Source organism: Syngnathus typhle, linkage group LG2, assembly GCF_033458585.1.
Source record: "Syngnathus typhle isolate RoL2023-S1 ecotype Sweden linkage group LG2, RoL_Styp_1.0, whole genome shotgun sequence".
In the NCBI taxonomy this organism is placed as follows: domain Eukaryota; kingdom Metazoa; phylum Chordata; class Actinopteri; order Syngnathiformes; family Syngnathidae; genus Syngnathus; species Syngnathus typhle.
Genome location: NC_083739.1, coordinates 15,059,608 through 15,077,653, shown reverse-complemented (window position 1 = coordinate 15,077,653; position 18,046 = coordinate 15,059,608). Strand labels below are relative to the sequence as shown.

General features: G+C 42.0%; 2 protein-coding genes across 4 annotated transcripts in view; one reads left to right on the top strand and one right to left on the bottom strand.

Moving 5' to 3' along the window:
* plekhg5b (pleckstrin homology domain containing, family G (with RhoGef domain) member 5b) overlaps nt 1-14,236 on the bottom strand; it is a 39,073-nt gene extending 24,837 nt beyond the window's left edge. Inside the window, exons 1-2 of one of the 2 annotated variants that reach the window (XM_061296556.1) lie at nt 14,101-14,236; nt 2,655-2,731 (exon numbers count right to left, since the gene is read on the bottom strand). In XM_061296556.1, coding sequence (XP_061152540.1) covers nt 2,655-2,731; nt 14,101-14,182 — 159 coding nt within the window. In that variant the 5' untranslated portion in view covers nt 14,183-14,236. Of the gene's footprint in view, nt 1-2,654; nt 2,732-7,560; nt 7,709-14,100 lie in introns of those variants that run through there. The other variant, XM_061296548.1, reaches the window with a different exon arrangement.
* nsmce4a (NSE4 homolog A, SMC5-SMC6 complex component) lies at nt 14,118-17,833 on the top strand. Of its 2 annotated transcripts, none has more exons than XM_061296664.1 (11): nt 14,118-14,260; nt 15,481-15,673; nt 15,766-15,846; nt 15,967-16,097; nt 16,157-16,305; nt 16,673-16,772; nt 16,936-17,026; nt 17,089-17,183; nt 17,260-17,308; nt 17,389-17,474; nt 17,659-17,833. In XM_061296664.1, the coding sequence occupies exons 2-11, from the start codon at nt 15,487-15,489 to the stop codon at nt 17,716-17,718; spliced, it is 1,029 nt and encodes a 342-aa protein (XP_061152648.1). In that variant the 5' UTR covers nt 14,118-14,260; nt 15,481-15,486; the 3' UTR covers nt 17,719-17,833. The 2 variants fall into 2 exon arrangements, with proteins under 2 accessions (XP_061152648.1, XP_061152639.1); XM_061296655.1 differs by lacking the exon at nt 14,118-14,260 and adding an exon at nt 15,250-15,371.
* Nucleotides 17,834-18,046: the final 213 nt, after the last annotated feature.

The following is an 18,046-nucleotide window of genomic DNA, read 5'->3' as shown; positions in this document are numbered from 1 at the left end:
TGTGTGAGTGTCATGGAAAGCTTGGAGCATGCTGAGGTCAAAGCTCGAATGAACCCTTTTTTCCAGCGTTCGGATTTTTCTTAGTTATTTTCTTTAAATAAGCAAAACAATCGTTAGTTGACGTGTTCGGGACAAATGACATTTCAAATATTTTTTTCCCAAAAAGAGCAATTGAAAATCAGATTGTTGTTACTAAACGCTAATTAAAAACAGTCGCTTTGCTTGGGTTAACCGCGCAGCTTTAGCACATCAGCATGTCCGCACTTGTTAGATTTTCAACAGCAGCGGCGGAAAAGAAGGGATAAACGCCAATTAGGAAAAAAGAGGTGAGTTTGGGTGAAAATTAAAAAGGCCAAATTGTGACGCAAAGGCGAGAGTGACAACACAGACAGCCTTGGGCTCCAGCTGTTTGGAGGGAAGGGCCTGCTTCCATGGAAAGGCAAACCTCACAACTTGTCTTGTTTGGTCCTGTCCGTTGAGGCTTACGAGAGGGAGAAGAAAGGCAAAAAAAAAAAAAGACAAGCAAGCTGAGACTAGCACCAAGCGCAATTTGATGCAAAACTAGCGAGGGCTGCTTCGAACGCCACCAATCCACCTTGTAGGCAGTATTTAATCTCCTGGATTTACAGCAACCCGCAGCGCAAAGTAATGGAAATAAACAACTAAATATTTGGACAACACACGGCAGCACAATCAGCAAAGACGATGATTTCAATAAGGAGGGGAAGGAGGTCTATTTATATTTACTTGCTAATCAAATTGAATTTAGAGAATAAATCCAGTGGCAGGATGCAATTTTGCTATTTAAGGACTATTAAAACAGATTCATAAATAACTTAGGATAAGATCGAGAGATATCAAGAGAACAAGATCTGATAATAAATCCTTCTTTATAGCCAAGAAATGCCAGAACAAAGATGGAGGGAGGTGTTTTCCTCCTCTCACCCCACACCTCCATGTCATAAATTCAAGAGGAACATTAGAAATTGTGACATTGGGGAATATCACATCCGCAAAAGGCCATGTCGATGCGAGTCAGACCATGAGAAGAAGTGTTTAAAAAATGACACAGTAAGGCTTGGTGTGAAACCTTACATAACTTTCCCAAATAAGCAGACAAACCTGCGCTATTTTTGTAACTACTGACAAATTTAAGACCATCCTCAAGCTTCTTTATGGGGATTTGATGAAGTGTCAATTATTGATTACCTTGTATTGGGTATTTAGGGGCTGACATGGGAATCACGAAAAATGATGATTTGGGTATATCATGTGGAGGGCGATAAAATAAACAACATCAGAGATTCTTGCAATCAATGAAAGCCCCTGTGATTACCTCCGACATGCGACACCTCCATGTAAACAAGAGCCCTTCCTACCCTAAAATACGAGTCTGCAGGATTGGAAAGGCATGCAGCTGCAGGCATTTTGCATTTTGCGAAGCAAACAGCTGATAAGTTGTGGTGTCTACCGTCGTCTTTTGAATGTAACGACCATACATGATGGTGGTTGGTTCTGTACAATATTCAGAGGTCATTTTTTACTTACTATGTTCCCGTTTTGACTGAAGATTGTGAAGCTGTTCAAGTGTAGAAATAATATATTAAAAAAAAAAAAATTGGTACTCCAGTACTCAGTGTTTGGTGTCCATGTACCAACCGCAGAGTAGAATTCGGCATTGAACAATTCATCGCGAACACAGGGCAGAATGAACTATCTTTATTTCTTCGTAGCACACTGCAAAAAGTTTTGATTTAAAGCACGTTTAGCCTTTTCAACTAATTATGAAGATACATTTGGAATTAGGACCATGTTTTCTGAGAATAATCCAATAATGTCACTAGTGACCGCAATTGTACAAACAGTTGCCGTTTTCATCCACATTAATGGGAATGAGTGTCACATAAATTTGGGGCTAACTGTATAAACATCGATTTCAACAGTTCTCTTCTCCAGGGTGGAACGATTAACCATTGTACATAAATAATCTGATAACAATAATTTTGTCGTCCAATTTTCCCTTTTTTTGGGGGGGTTTCTCTGTGGAGAAAAGGCAGAGACAACATGATACTCAAATGAAAAGAGGAACATTCACGTGATGCCGGGGTGGAAGGGAAGCAGGACAGAGAGCAGGACAACCAAAACAAGCAAACGGCGAGCGGACACCGTCTCCCTCCGTCTTCTGGCCAGACTCCCATTGTCAAAACTGGCGGCTTCAAAGCACTAATTCATTAAACGCTCCGGCGGCCAGACACAAAAGGCTCGACACCGCTTTCATACTGTTTAAAAGACGTGCGGCGGCTTTAGCCCTCGGCCTGACCTTGGAGATATAGTTTGCTGTTACTAAATCTGATGAAGAAATCAACACGGGAGGTGGTTGGCCTGCTCAAGTTGCTTTTTGAGGTTCCAGTTTACCAACCCCGTTTAAAAATCTCAGCAAATGAGTATTATGCACCGTGGGAGGCTACGGTCACATGATCGTAAAGCTCCGATTTTAAATACCTGTCAATCAACACTGTTCTCCCATCCCTTGCAAGTCTCTCAAAATTTAGATTGGTTGTACTCGATTAACTCATGTTAATTAGTTTTGTGTAAAGGTTTCATGTCTTCTTTTCATATGACTTCTAAAGGCATTTCGTGTTAGGTGGTCTTACCTTTGAGGCCCTGCGTCGATCGGGGCACTCGGGGTGCTGGCACACCACCCAGTCCTCCTCCTGAACAGGCTTGTCATCTGAAACAAAACAAACATGTGACACCACATGAGAAAAAAAAAAAAGACTTAATTACATGAGTTTATTAACACTCCTTTTTTGGTCAGGCTGTTGAAAATATGGCCAGGACTTATCGCCTGAGTTTACAGTATGTATGGACAATGTGGAGGAGGGGGTTGGGCAATGGGGGGTGACCAAGCGGCAATAGAGAGCAAAGTGAGACAGAGTAAACACAAGCCATGAGGGACCGAGGTGGGGAGGGGGGCACTAATGGGAAGAGATCAAAAGGACATGAATAATGAGTGACAGGACTGGAGCAACGGAGTAGAAAGCTTCATCCCTCTTTTTTTTTTTTTTTTTTTTTTTTTTTTTTAAGTGCACTCACTCCATGGTCCACAATAACAAATCACTCTTGTCAAACAAAGCTCCGAAAGCTACTCCGTTCGTTACTATTGAGCAAGTGATTAAAGGCCTTGTTTATGTCTTCAGCTTGTCCGAGTACATACGGTACACGAGATAAAGACATGATAGGAAAACACGGGCATGTTTATCCATCCGCCTGTCGAATGAGGCCTCACGTCGGGCGGGGGGGTGTTCACAATAGGGTAGTGTCACCTGTTCCCTTTCAAAAGAAGCCAACTATAACATTTCACCATGGAGTCTAAGAAGGTAAAAGGCACTTTGGAAAAGGTTGTTGTTGAAACATGAAGCTGAACATTTTCAGGCCAAGAGGAGGAAAAAAAAAAAAGAAACGACCCAAAGCCCTGTTCTGCATGGTAAGACTTTTTAGTCATCCACTTGATCACAGCTAGACCGACAGGTCAGAGGTCCTTGTGGGAAATGGGGGAGTAAAACGGTAATTGCTGCAGACCTCATGGTCTGCGGTTTCCTGTGGTCTTTTCCCTAGCTTCCTTGAAAAGGCAACAAATGTAAACCTCCACCCCAGGTGATAAAGAATTATTTTAAAAATTAAATGTATTCATCAATGGATGGCCATTAGGGTAATTTAGATTTCTTAACAATGAATTGTTAAATGGAATGAATCTCGTTAAGATCGTAAAACTTGCATTCTCTATTTTTTTATACACTGCGCCCCATCTTCCCGTTGACTTCCTCATATCATGCTGACGTTCCATCTCACACTTGCACTCTCTCTCTGTCTCTCTGATGAATCGGAATTCCTCAACTCAGCAGTGCTGATGAAGTCAAAAGCTAACACAAGCTATACACGGATACACACGTGACAGTGCACAAAGAGATGGCACACTAAAGAGACAGTGGACAATCTCTCTATGCCGCTCGCTGCAAACTGAGGTATGTGCCAGTTGGAACTAGTCTGTTTACTTTTCTACCAAACAAATGGCAAACTCAGATATACGCTATGACTTGCGTCCTTATAACTTCAATCATGCGTTGCGCCATACAATGCATTCTGGGTGCCAAGTGGCTTTACTGTCATAACCATAGATCACTGACGTGATAGAAAGTGGGTCATGACCATGTTCACATTAGCAGCTAGCCATCAATCACAGCAAAGAGTTTCACAATGGGCGGGGGTCGCTGTCTTGGCCTGTACTGGACATTTGGGTTTGGTCTGTTCACTATTTTCAAAAGTCTTCATTTTATATTTGACTTGAACATCATCCCACTTCAAACACAAGGCGGACATAGATGGCTCATTTGTTACGTGTGGCAAAGACAACATCTTCATTAATTGAGAAGCCCAATAAGCGTTGTCCCATTTCCGTCAAATTCCCTCAAAAAATCTGCAAAAAAAAAAAAGAAAAAGGTTTGCAATATGTTCTTCCATTCTTGGTTGGCAGCAATGGTGCTAAATTGCTAACCCTTGCAGCCACCAGCTTGCATCAACAAAGCCAGACAAACGATGTGGAAAAATAAAAGGTAGATATATCGTCAATTGTCCATTGATGAGGGGGGTAATATATACCAAAGTTGGACTGTCGTTTGGCTTCGGTTTTCTCCGGAAGTTCACTCCAGTACAAGCTACCTCTGCCTAAGGTCATCTGAAAACGTCAGGCGTGTGTGTTTCAGCGCCAGAAGCTGTGACAGGAGGATGTTATGCTGTCAACGTTTTCCCATATGTCCATGGGGAATGTTAAGAATGCCACACGCAACTTAATGACGTCTCACAGAACATGAGATGGAGCAAGCTCACCCCCCCTTCGTTTGTATAATTGTCAGCAGAATAACAAAAACATCTGCCGATATTTGAGAAGGGTGAGCGATAACAACAGCAGTGCCACTGCAATATTACGCTCTGTCCCTTCTACGGTGCGGGAACCCGTAATCTCGTCAGTGTGTCCTCACATAAACGGCAACTTGTCAAGTTGACAAAAATGTCAGCATTGCAAAGAAACAGATTTACAATATGCCATCCGGGAATTACCTGGGCCCACAAAAATAATTGATTAATAATGCTTTCTTACCTGCCACTTAATGTCCATCTATCTCTCAGGATTATCAAAAAAGTGCCCTCTTTTATAGACACTTTAAAAAATCTGTTACGTTTGTTTAGGCCGAATTTCAGTAGGATCTAATTTTATTTTTATTTTTTGCGTGTCGTATTAAATGTGCAATGTTTGTGATTTTGTATTTTGTCCATGGGAACTTGCATGATTTTCACAGATCATGTTTTTAAATCGCACATGCAGACAAATGGCTAAAACTGAGGTTTGGGTGAAGATTTGGGAGAAGATGCACCATATAATCAAATCCCAAAACTGTAATAACCAGAAACATCAAAAGATATTTTTGATTAAGAACTTTCCTATCCAGTGGTTCGGTCCCGCACATGCATGTGCTTTCTTGGTTCCTACATCTGAGAGGATCCCCTACCGGGTCTCCCATCTACATGCAGTATGAAGCCACAGAACAACCAAGTGAACAGTGTTCCAGAGATGGGAGGACATGTTCCACGTTGAAACATGCTGACAAATCAAGTTGCATTCAATGTACTCACTCATTTTTGGCTAATCACATATTTCAGTCACCACGTTCAAAAGCACTCACGAGGAGATTACCGCATAGCCCAAAGATCTGAGGGTATTTGTGTCACAAGGTACAGTAAGAGGACAAAAGCCAAACGATTATGGAACAATTTGCCTTTATATAATACGGTCTGCCGTAAAATAGCAGATTTGAGCAAAATGAAGGCATTGTCATTGTTGACATATTCATCCATATTATCGTAGTAAAATGTCTGTTCTCCATGGGCCCTTTATACTTTATAGCAGGGATTGTCAACCCGTGGTCCCTGGCCTTGTAATGTTCCGTGGCCGTATTGCAGGTGGTCTACAAAATTGGAAAAGGTAAATAATTGTAAAAAAAATTAAAATACATTTTATGGCTGACTCAGACTTGATATATTTTCCAGCTAATCATGCGAATCATTTACCCATCCAAATTATGTCAAATGCACCCAATATTCCCAAAATAGACATACAGATGCAAATAAATAGCCTGTATAGGTCTCCTTTGGTGGAAAATAAAATAATATTCCGCCAAAGCAGTTGTCCCCGAGTTGCTTCTTGGTTATGATAGTGGTCCCTTGGAATAAACCTGTTGAGAATCCCTGCTTTATAGGTCCATCATAGGGCTACATGGATAAAGCAAAATCAAAACCTAGACAATTAATCAGACCCTCCAGGGTCTCACTTTCTCACTTTCGTGCTTTTTAATTCAATATTGCATCCACCAATGTCCTACGACCAAGAATAACAGCAAAAAACATAGAAAGCAGCATTCCGTTGAGCTTTAAAGCTATGAAATATGCAATACTGTGGTCAAACAAAAGCAAGCTGCCAAATCAAAATGAATGGATGTCGAATGTATGTCACATACAAATGACTGTCAGACAAGCAACAGGAAATTTTCTTTTTTTTTAAGTTTACATAGCGGTAATGTTGGTTCACCAAAGCCTGTAACGAAGAAAGGCGTAGTCTTATGTGAAGGAGAACTCTTCTGTGTACGTGTGTTGTGCGCCCATGTAACCTTGGAACTCAAATTACAAATTCAAAAAGTTAAATGTGGACAGAGAGGTTAGAATTAAAAATGCACTGATCAAAACATCTCGATGACACATTTGTCTGCCAAACGGCTTCGCGTCAGCAGCCACCGTCTTTAAGATGGCTGGAAAGTTCCAGCCTTTTCAGACTGGCTGGCAGGGTGGTTGAGGAACATTCTTTCACAGGCCAGTGTTATCACATCCCTTTCACTAATAGCGTGGATGAGGAAGGGCAGCGGAAAGTGACTGCCCCGGTGCCACATCACTCCCCCAAAAAACTGAGACAGGACACACAGAGGTGTTTTGGAGCAGCTGTGCACTTTTTTAGGCAGTAAACACAACAAAATGAAGTCATGTCTTTTACAAAGTGAGGGATCAAATAATAAATTGCACAATAATCGTGCAACAAATGTCTCGCATTAAACTGACAACAGTGTTGATGCGTATAAAACATCGGGAAAAGAACAGAAAAAGAGGAGCATTGACCACACTGTGGGATGACGCACAAGTTTTTAAAGACCAGAAAGGCTTACTGACGCAAGCCGGCCATTTATGCAGGCTTGCGACCGGCACCGGAGATTCCTCATGGCTGGGTGTTGGCTCAGAACTGATGACAGTGCTGACTGATGCATCAAAAGACAACACGGTGGAGCGCAAAACCGACCGATGTCTAGACCATTTGCAGTTTGACATCATCCATGTTTTTCTTTAAATCTATTTGGTGGTCTTGAATTTGTTCAGAATTTGGAATTGTTCAAAAATAGAAAAGATCTGTTGCTATTGCCATTCCAACAAACTCACTCTAGGATTAGTTGGTGATCTTACCGCACAGATCATGGATGGCGTCCAGGGATGACGACCAGTAGTAGCGCTCCATTCCCACTTGGGAGCAAGACGATGTTGGTGGCTCCAAGTCATAAGCGCCGCGCTTCTTCCAATACAGGAACATTTTGCTGACTTCGACTGATTGACCCTATTCATGAAAAGGCAACTCTTTAAATGATGCTATCAAATGAGATATGACCCAGCCGAGAGTGGCCTGTTGAGTTTCTGATCAGCCTGCGGTTTCTCCACCAAGATGAGTTCATCTTTCAAAACAAAAACTTGCCAGTTCAAAGTCTGCCAATAGACTCATTCCAAACATCCACCTGCACGATGATCTCATGCAGTCTTGCCGCCAAGCTTCTTCTTTCTACATCTCGAGGAGACCGGAGAAGCTCCTCCTATAAAATTGAGTTCAAATCTAAACAACAGAACAAAAAAAGTCCTCCTCCTGTTGAGACCACCAGTCACCACCTTGTCAGAGTCCTCAAAACCATTCGAGTGATCCCTTCCGTCACCGACGCTCTCTCTGAGACTCGAGCGTGTCTGTGATGGGCGTTTCGCCAACTGTAAAACATTTGTGCGAGCCAAGCTGCTTGTGTAGGACGTCTCGACCGCAGGGGGGCTTTTAGGGCCCACGCAGTCAGACAAGTGGTGCATTCATGAAGGGGTGAGAGATGCATGCTGGGGTAGTCTGGACCCATGGCTTTTGGACCTGACTGCACAAAGATCTCTTTTAAACACCCATCCTACATGCACTACTTTGCAGTATCTGCAAAGGGCTTATATTCTGCATTAATTTATGGCTTTGCCCTTTAGCTGAATTTGGTTCTATCAATGAGCTGCCTTCTGTCTGTGTGGGAGGGGGCAGGGTAGGCTTACATACTATGCACAGATCAATATGAAAGGTAGGGATGGTGATGAGCACACTGATGAAGTCAACACAGTCAAAACAGTGGCCAGGGGTGGGTGGTAACCCGTTCCATTTATTCGAGCAACTTTGGAGATAAAATGTACCAGAGTAGTTTTGATGCACTTGAGTCTGTATGTTTTTTTTTTTTATCCATTTCTTAATTTATTGCTTGTGAAATTGATTAGATGTGTCAAGGATACCAAAACCTTTTGCACAGTACTGTAAAACCTTACCCAGTGATCCTTGAGGACTGACTCACTTCTGTAGCACATCTAAAAACGGGAGAAGGAATAGTGCGAGATTGAGTCTGGCCGGGCCGAGAAAAGGGAGGGATGCAGTCACATGTAGCAACCAACATGTCCAATTTTGGGATGAGAAATTAGAGGGTAGGATGAGAGCCGGCCTTGCTGCGCGGCTCTGGGCTTTGCAGACATGTGGTAATCATCAAAAGCAGCTTTGGGCAAGAAGCTTCCCTTTTAATGAAGCAAGCAGATGTGAAGCATGAGAACCAATATGCCAATACAAGGGCCAATTTCCACCTCCTGCAGAAACAAAGGATGTGTGTGGAGGGGGGGGGGGGCAAAGGAGATATGAGACAACCTCGCTTTCATCATCAGGTCACCCTTTCATAATAAGACTCTCCACAAACAAAGCACCTGCATGTTGCACACATGGCATTTACATCTGGATGATCTCATCCTCACAAGGTTTGCATTAGAAAGACAAACCCACGTCACTCCGACATCCACAAAGATTTTTTTTTTTTTAACCCAGTACTATACTACTCTCTTGGAGACATTTGCTGCCTGTCATGTGCATGCCAAAGCAGCAGGTGGCGCTATATCCCCAAGATGAAAAAAAACCAACATTTTTGCCATTGTTTTTTTCTGGAAAATATGTTATATAAGTTTCATACAGCAAAAGAAAGAACTGTCAGTTCTGATAAGTACCTGGAGATGACTAACTAAATCAACTTAATTGTGTGTCGCTGCGAAGGCTCATCGTATTTAAGAATTTTAAAAGGGTGTGATCCAGTCTGATGCCAGAGGGAGTGCACGGCGCTAGTCCATGCCCGTTATTTAGGTTATAGTTAGCACAGCAGACCGTCAAAGGCACAGGCAATAACTCTTAACCAGTCATTTATTAGTAATCATTAATGAGGGGGTGTCAGGTAGTCGAATTTTCAGATTTTTGCTACCATTGTTCAGTGTGTTGGCACACTTTGATTCTTAATTCTGGTGAGCAATTGTTTTTATCAGGTGGATGCTTCCAACTTTCACCTGTGAGGACTATTTCTGGGAAGTCAACTATTTCCTCCAACAAAGCAAGGTGCAAAAACAAACATAGTATGCCACATGGATGATTTAGGTCCGGAAGACCAGGCCCGTTGATAAAACCGACAATGGATAATGTCGTTCCAAATTTTGAAAGTCTGTGTTGAATAAACATACCTTAAATTCCTTGAAATACCAAGTTAGCAATAATATGATATGGGAGCTAATTTTGGATTGAAGCAGTTTGGCATGCAGATCTGATCAAAAAATAAATTCCGAGCACCTCTGGGACAAATAACAACACACCTGTTTTGCAGATATTTTTAAGTGCGGTGAATCTACATGGCACAAAAACAAGAACAGTGACTTTAAATAGCAGTGACGGGTACAAAAGTGAAAGAGGAGCCCGGGAGTTAAGATCAGCATACACTAGGCACCATGTTTGGGAGAAAAGAATGATGGGAAAAGGCACACGAGAGACGAGTGTGTGTGTGTGGGGGGGCTCCAGCTGTGACCGTGTTTATGACGGTGACTTCATCACGGAATAAACTGAAAAAAAAATGACACTACAGTGCAGAGTTGACGACATTGCCAAGTCCCAACCCTCACGCAACACTTATAAATTCCATCAAATAATTATTAGCTATTTGAAGTCATTCAACAAGAGACCAATGAGAGCAAGCTGTTTTAAATCCTTTAGCTTGGTCAATAATGTGTCAAATTAAATTAAAGTCACAATTTTGTTGAATGTATATACAATATATTTTGGCCACAGACATAAAACAATAAAATACGAAAACATTAGTTGGGTGGTAACTAACTGCAACTTCTTGTACCAAAGGAATATGGCTTAGGACAATAACAAATGTCGGAGATTTTTTTTAAATACACTGTACACGCAAACACACTAAAAGTATCATTTAAAATGTCTAAAATACAACACATGTCCGGATTATGGGCAAACAACAAAGACAGGTTGACTGAGCCTTACGGTATCCAGAAATATAAGCCATGTAAGTGCAGTATAGAAACGTATAGATGACGTTAGTCCTGAACAAAAGAGAGAGAAAACAAGAGACCTGCCTCGGGATGAAAAAGACGAGAGAAAGGAAATTACTGTCGAGCATAAAGTAAAACAATGGAGGCGGAAGTCTAAACTGTAACAAGTCACGTGGCGGGCCAGAACCAACACACACGTATGTGGATGCACGCACGCACACACGCACTTCATGTGCGCACCTGAAAACATGAGCACTCGTGACTCCACAAGTTGATGTTAAAGAACTTTCAAGTCCACTCAGAACAGTCTGGTCCAAACCCTGTGTACTATAATGGCACGCCAAGGACCACTACTGAGAAGATAATTGCTTTGATAAACACAAATCACTCGGTCTGAAGTTTGCGAGGGGCAAAATTCCACTAAAGTCAAGCAAGACTTATTACTTTTACACTGTTATACTAAGAGAACTGTTTATCTCCATTTCTATCATTTCCAATGGGGAAAGACTGTTCACGCATTGGAAAGAGACACGGGGTCAGCAATTATGACCGAGATTGCGTTTCGTATTAGTGTGCTGACTAAAGTGGAAGAATTATACCAGTGGAACAAAGGTGGTCTGCCAACACTTGCCCGATGCTTGGGGAGACCTTCCGGAGGTAGACGAGAAACCCGTTTCCGTTTGCTTTTTGGACGCTCCACAGAGACCAGACAAGACATCTGGCTCCAGATTAGACCAGTGACTTTAAAACCAACTTAAGACTCCAGTGGCCTGGAACACTGAAGGCCTCCAGACTCAAACTATTAAGACTGCTAAACTTACACATTGTGTTAACGCTATGAACCCGTTGACTGCCGGCAGTGGCAACGTGAAGTCGAGTGACGGTAGGGGGAGTTGAAACATTCAGACATACAGATTCTGCTTGACCAAGCACCCAAACAGGACAGGTGGATTCAGAGAAGGAAAGAAATCGATAGGCAGCTGATTAGCTGATCACACGGTAAATCAAATACATTTTGATTATCATTTTAAAACAAGGCAAAAAAAGAAGACAGAGGCACCCAGGTTTCAGCAGCTACCCGAAAGTATAGAAACACTGTCAAACAACTCGCATGCAAAGATGCCAAAATTGCAGGCTCCAGAAGTGTCAACACAGAGCAGCCATAACATGGAAGCAAAAAAAACATTACATAACCTTTATACAGCATTATATTCACATTTGGAAGAAGCCTTGTTCTAATCTGAAGATATTAGATTCCATTTTTTTTTTTTTCCTCCCAATACTCCCAATCGTGCCACTTGAGAGCCAAATTTCTTCTTCAAAATAAAAAAAAAACCCACACAATTAGGTCACTTGTTTTTTGTACTGTGTACAGTGTTTGGGCTTTGTACCGCCACTTGCTGTTGACTGAAAATGACATCACAGTGCCTAAGGGCTTAGGGAATGAACAAATACGGCTCACCTGTTTTCTGAGTCTGGTCACATGACATTTGCAAGCTAAGACACTGTGACGATGTTTTTGGCAAGTGACAAAACAATCGTAAGATAGATAAAAATGGGTGGATTTTGCTGCTTAATTAGTATTCCACAAACACAATATTAATCAGAATGCCACGTTTAGACTAGTGGTGGTGCATAGAACATATTGTAAAGATTTTCTTGGACTTCACTGCCCATTTATTGTTCATCTATTTTGCTTAAGTTTCTTCACTATGTTTTCTGAATGTTCAACAACAAATTATCTATAAAATATTGTCACAATATTTTGTGAATGTTCAACAACAGATTCTCTGAATGAATAATTGTTATTATTTTGAAGTATGTATATTGCCTCAGTTTTCATACGATTCAGTTGTCAGAATTTAATATTAGTTGCTGTGGTGACCGAATATGTTGGCACGATCTAGCTGTTTTTCCATATAATTTACTTATGCTCAAACTGGATTTCACAGTACTAGTTGCTTTCATGATGTAATGCAGGGGTCACCAAACTACGGCCCGCGGGCCGGATACGGCCCACGGGACCGTTTAATCCGGCCCGCCAACCCTGAACAAATTGTATTATTAAACTTTTTTTTTTTTTTTTTGCTCATTTTGCCTGCAATGACTGCGTTTGCCCAGTAGATGGGGAAGCGCTCGCCTGCGCATTTACTACCGGAAGCCGTGTCAGAAAGCTCGGTGCACACTCACAAGTGCGTGTACGTACGGACATGGCGCACTCGCGCTCTATTTGTATCAGTCCCGAATTTAGAGCGTGGGCTGTGACGACAGCATTCTTGTAATTTGCGCGCTGAGCTTTCAGATGCAGTTTTGCGCTAAAGCCACCCACAAACCTTCCCCTGGAATCCTTCCATTAAAATGAGTGGCCCGAAGAAAAGAAGTGAGTGCCGAATGTTAAAAAAGAGTGGCCAATTTGGCTCGACGTACGCGACGTGACGTTCAGCCACATGAACGTCAACATCTACCCGTCAAAGATCGAGGTAAACGGACCAACACCTCGGATCTCGCCTAAGAATTGCCACAACAAATTTTACTCCAGACTATGACGCACTAGCAAACTTTAACAAAAAAGACAGCGGTGTCGACAAGCCTACTGGAACCTACAAAAGGATTATAAGGAAGGAACACAAGAACTTTAAGAGACTGCTCATATGTGTCAGAGAGGTTCTGCTCTGACAACTGAGCTGAACTTTTATCTGTTAAGATTGTGCATGGCACAACAGAAAGTTAATGTTCCATGGTTTTCTTTCTATGAAGAACCCAGAGAGAGTTATTTAGTTATTATTTATTTCCTGTTTTTTCTGTGAAGAACTCAGAGAGGGTTATTTAGTTATTATTTATTTCATTAATACGTAGTGTTATTTGTTTCCTGACTTTTTTTCTGTATAGAACCTGGAAAGGGTTATTAAATAACCGTTATTTGGTTATGTGTGGCTTTCTGGAAAACAATAAAATTTTTAAGCTCCCCTACGATCGTCACACTTTTTCTGTTACAAACTGACACCGGCCCGCCATCAGAGAAGGGAAAGGTTATGTGGCCCTCACAGGAAAAAGTTTGGGGACCCCTGATGTAATGCATCACAGTTTGACTAGCTATTTGAGTTTATTATTATTATTATTATTATTATTATTATTAATTTGTCTACTGTATGTTTTTCATTTTATTTTTGACTGCTGTCTGCTCCGCAGCCAGGTCAGCATTGCAAAAGAAAATCTCTTTTAATAGCCTTACATTGTAGGAATGAGGAGTGAATTTTCAAATGAGATTACATTAAAAAAAAAAAAAAGTGTACGTTAATGATTGCCTACGGCGCGTTCCACTTTACGTACAACATCAAAACAAAAATGATCACTTACTGAGCCTCAACTTGAGTCCGAGCCAGCTCCGCGGAGGCGACTTGTGCAGGACTGAATTCATGGTCCACTTGTTCGGAACCATGGAGGCGTGCAATCCTTCGTTTTTGGTGGTCCTGTGGTGATTTGGTGGCAACGGGGAGCCCACGCTGGTTCCCAACAGGTTCGCGTGCCGCCGGCGGTGTGCTCGATGCTAATTGCTAATCACCCGGTAGATTTGCTGAGCAGTCCGGTCAAAAGCGCTTCCACATTGTCTTTCACACTGCAGCTGAAGCTCGGTTCGATTCGGATCTCACATCACGCCGAGCGCGTGGAAGGCAAATGGTGTTGTTTAAGCCACCCTGCGTCTTCACCTCAACTACAAAACATACAGTCTGTCCTAACCTGGTACTTAACATTTAAAAATTAAATGCTCATCGGTGAAAACGCCGTTCGTTGGACTTGGCGTGCAAGTCTGCTGTCCAAATGGGATAATACAAAGTAATGTCCCCAGTGGTGTTTTAAAGAAAGCGAATTTACTCTGAGAACTTTTAAACAAAGTGCAGCTCCTTTTTTAGCATCGTGCCTCCCCCTCCAAACATTCACCGAGCGCCTGTCTGCCTTCCATTCATCCGCTGAAGCGATTTGCTCTGCAGTGGCAAGTAAGTGCCCCTAGGGACGCTAACTCGCAGTGAAGACAAGATGGAAAACTCAAGTTACAATACAAATAAATATTCAAAATACATCATTTATGCCTGTATATACGTTATATAAACAGTCCATCATTTCAAATGATTTTCCCAAAAATATACTCAAAATTAACCAGAAAACGGTTATTTGATTGATTGATTGATTGATTGATTGATTGATTGATTGATTTAAAAACTTCAAAATTATTTTCTGTTATGCTAGCCCCAACCCATCCACCCCCTCCGGGAATAAGAAAACATTTCACCTTCCTCATCTTTCCTTGTGTGGAATTGCTTTCATCAGACCTTTGTATTGTTTAACAAAACCCTGAAACTTATACTTATCTCAGAATTCCACATACTTTGACAGATTCGTAGTAGACTGTGCAACCACCATTCAGACCTTCTAATCAAGAAATGAGCGCGTTATGATTTCATTTCAATGCCATTGCATTGCCTTTGAGGGGGAAGTCGCCCCTCCCAACATGGCTGCCACGTAGGCACATCGGTAGCGGGGCTACTGGTCACAGCACCCGTATTGTGACGCAATTTCCGTCCAAAAACGCATTTCCGCACTCCTTCCGCACAGTTGTGAAGTGACCAACAGTTAGGTGCCACAATAGATGGGAATTTGCGGTTATAATAAATATTCAATAATCACATACCTCTACTAAATGTCAATCTAAACTTCAAACTTTACTGTTTCTGCGTTCAGCTTTCGATGGAGCAGCTCAGACGGCCGTCCACTGATAAGGAAGCCCCCCAGCAAGACGGAGCTGCAGGGCACAGCAGCGGAGACCAACAGCAGCTGAATGGGGGGTCCAGCTTTGGTTCTATGAGTGCACAGGAAAGAGGCACCAGGAAAGAAATAAGGACCAAGTACAGAGATCTCATCGATTCAGTCCAACGTGAGTTGGTGACTTCCCAAGAGGTGGCAGCTTGCTTTGTTTATTTATTTTTGTGTTTTGGTCCTATGCTTGTGCTTTTTTTTTAATTTCAGAAAATAGAGAAGATTTACTGAGTCCATCAAACAACAAACTTACAGAGATTTTGGAAGCGGCAGACAGCCTTTTTGAAAATGGTACGTTTCATTTCTATCTTAACTTTTCATTAAAGTAGACAAAGTATTCCATGTGTTGTACCTTGAAAAAGTGAGCAACTGAAGAACATTGCAATGTCTGACAGCGGAGTTGTTTGACAGTGCGAGAGACGAGCGAAGCGGTGCTGGATTCCAAGTTCGTTTTAATGGCTACGGACCTGAACAACGAAAGAGCCAGCCAGATGCGAGAAGAGGACAGTGCTTTTGACCACGCTGCTTTTGCTGAGCACCTTGTAAGTGATTCCACTCTTTTGTCACTTGCATTCTATGATTGCTTTTATCCCGTCAACAGCTCTCCTTCATGGGTCTCAACCGACTGGAAAGTGGTAGGGGGGAGCAGAGCGAAGAGGAAATTGAGGGTTATTTGCCCAAAGATGCCTGGCAGAGACTGGCCCAGAGAGCTGAGGCTTGCTTTCGGACAGCGCCGACCTTCCACTACATGTGCGGGTGCCATTGTTATTCAGCTCACTGCATTAACCTGCCTTAACTCCATCTGTTTATATTTTTCCACCAAAATCAATTCCCTCAAAATAATATTTTTCTTTGTCCTGTATGTTAGTCCAAATCTGCTGCAAAATATCAGGTCAATTCGACAGTACAAGACCCGATGTAAGTGCGACTAAGGCTTGTCTGCCCTCTAGTGGTCATCTCGATCTTAAGGTTTTCAACTCCAGTCAGCCCATGTCTATTTGTGGTTCGGCATGTGCAGATTATGGTGGTACATTCAGAGAACTATTTTTTTCCAAGCTGTGCTTGACGGTTAAATGTATCCCGTGCACTCCACGTGATGTCCTCTATCTCTCATCAGGTTGGGTTCCTTCCATGCAGAGCCGCCCCCTCCGAAGCAAAAGATAGTACGCCAAAAGAAAGCCCCTAGCAAGGAAGCAAAAAGGATCATGCCCACTCAGGTGATTATGAACCATTCAGGCCACTATTTCCATTTACCAAAAATGATAAGGCTCTCACTTTACATTAGACATCCATCAAATCACCACACAAAACTAGTCAAAAATCTAACATTGAATTAGTTATCTTCTGCCTTCTTGTATTGATCTCACATGCACATATCAGCTGAAAACGATGGAAGAGACTGAGCAAGAAGCCACTGAGAAAGAAGTGGAGAGGATCCTGGCCTGCCTAAAAAGTTATCATCAAGATGACCGTGAGTTCACAGTTGACCACTCAACCTCTGTGCCAAAATTCACCACTCTGCTTCCGTCACAGCGATGTCGCCGATATCGTATTACGAGTTTGTCATTGACCCCAACTCCTTTCCACGCACCGTGGAGAACATTTTTCACACGTCGTTCCTGGTCAGGGTGAGTTCTCTTAGCAATGAAGAATCCAAATGAACGCTGAGCTTGCCGTCTCGTGACTCCACACGTCTCTTTTCAGGATGGTTTGGTACAAATTGGTTTGGATCTAGATAAGTTGCCTTTTATAGGTAAATAACCTTGTATTGATTTGTCAGTTAAGAGGGCGTGCAACACATGTCAACGAAGATGATTTTGTTGCGTCTTTCAGCTCCGGTGGAGGAGGTGGAAGGAGAAGCTGGAGAAAGAGGAAACTGTCATGCAGCTATTGTTACAATCAGCCCAAAGAGCTGGAAGGTGAGAACACGCCTTTTCAGAGCATTGTCTCTTGAAAGCTCTCAAGTGGGTAAACATACTGTTTTTTGTCCTTGTCCTGGAAAGTAAAACTGCAAACAAGATAAAGGAGAGCTCAAATGAAAAGTCCTAAACTATTCTTACGTGGTACCTGACGAACCATTTTCCCCCCCTCTCATTTTCCAAGGAGCTCATCGAAGCTTTTGAAATCACTGAGCCCATGATTCCCCCTCTGAACAGTCAGTGATGGACCAAACCAGGGACTCGATGGACTTGCATTTTTGTTTGTTACGAATTTGTTTCAATTTTGAATTCATATTGGAGATATTGTTTATATTTCAATAAAGACATTTTTGTCATCATGGGTGTATGCTAGATTGACTCATTTGATCCACAAAGCTAACAAAAAGATAGATCATCATACAAATATATACAAAAGAATGTAAATAAAGCTTATTTATAAAGAGCGGGGTTTAGTTTATCAGTTGGTACATTTCCTTCCACTGTTTAGTCTTTGACTTCAGGCCGCACTGGAATTATGACTTATTTTATTTGTTTATGTGGAAGAAAAATAA

What these genes read in the sequence shown, in the direction of transcription:
- nsmce4a (XM_061296664.1), top strand. Translation starts at nt 15,487, where the DNA reads ATGGAGCAGCTCAGACGGCCGTCCACTGATAAGGAAGCCCCCCAGCAA. An exon ending in TCTCATCGATTCAGTCCAAC is followed by an intron (nt 15,674 to 15,765) that starts GTGAGTTGGTGA and finishes TTTTAATTTCAG; the next exon opens with AAAATAGAGAAGATTTACTG. An exon ending in TCAGCCCAAAGAGCTGGAAG is followed by an intron (nt 17,475 to 17,658) that starts GTGAGAACACGC and finishes TCATTTTCCAAG; the next exon opens with GAGCTCATCGAAGCTTTTGA.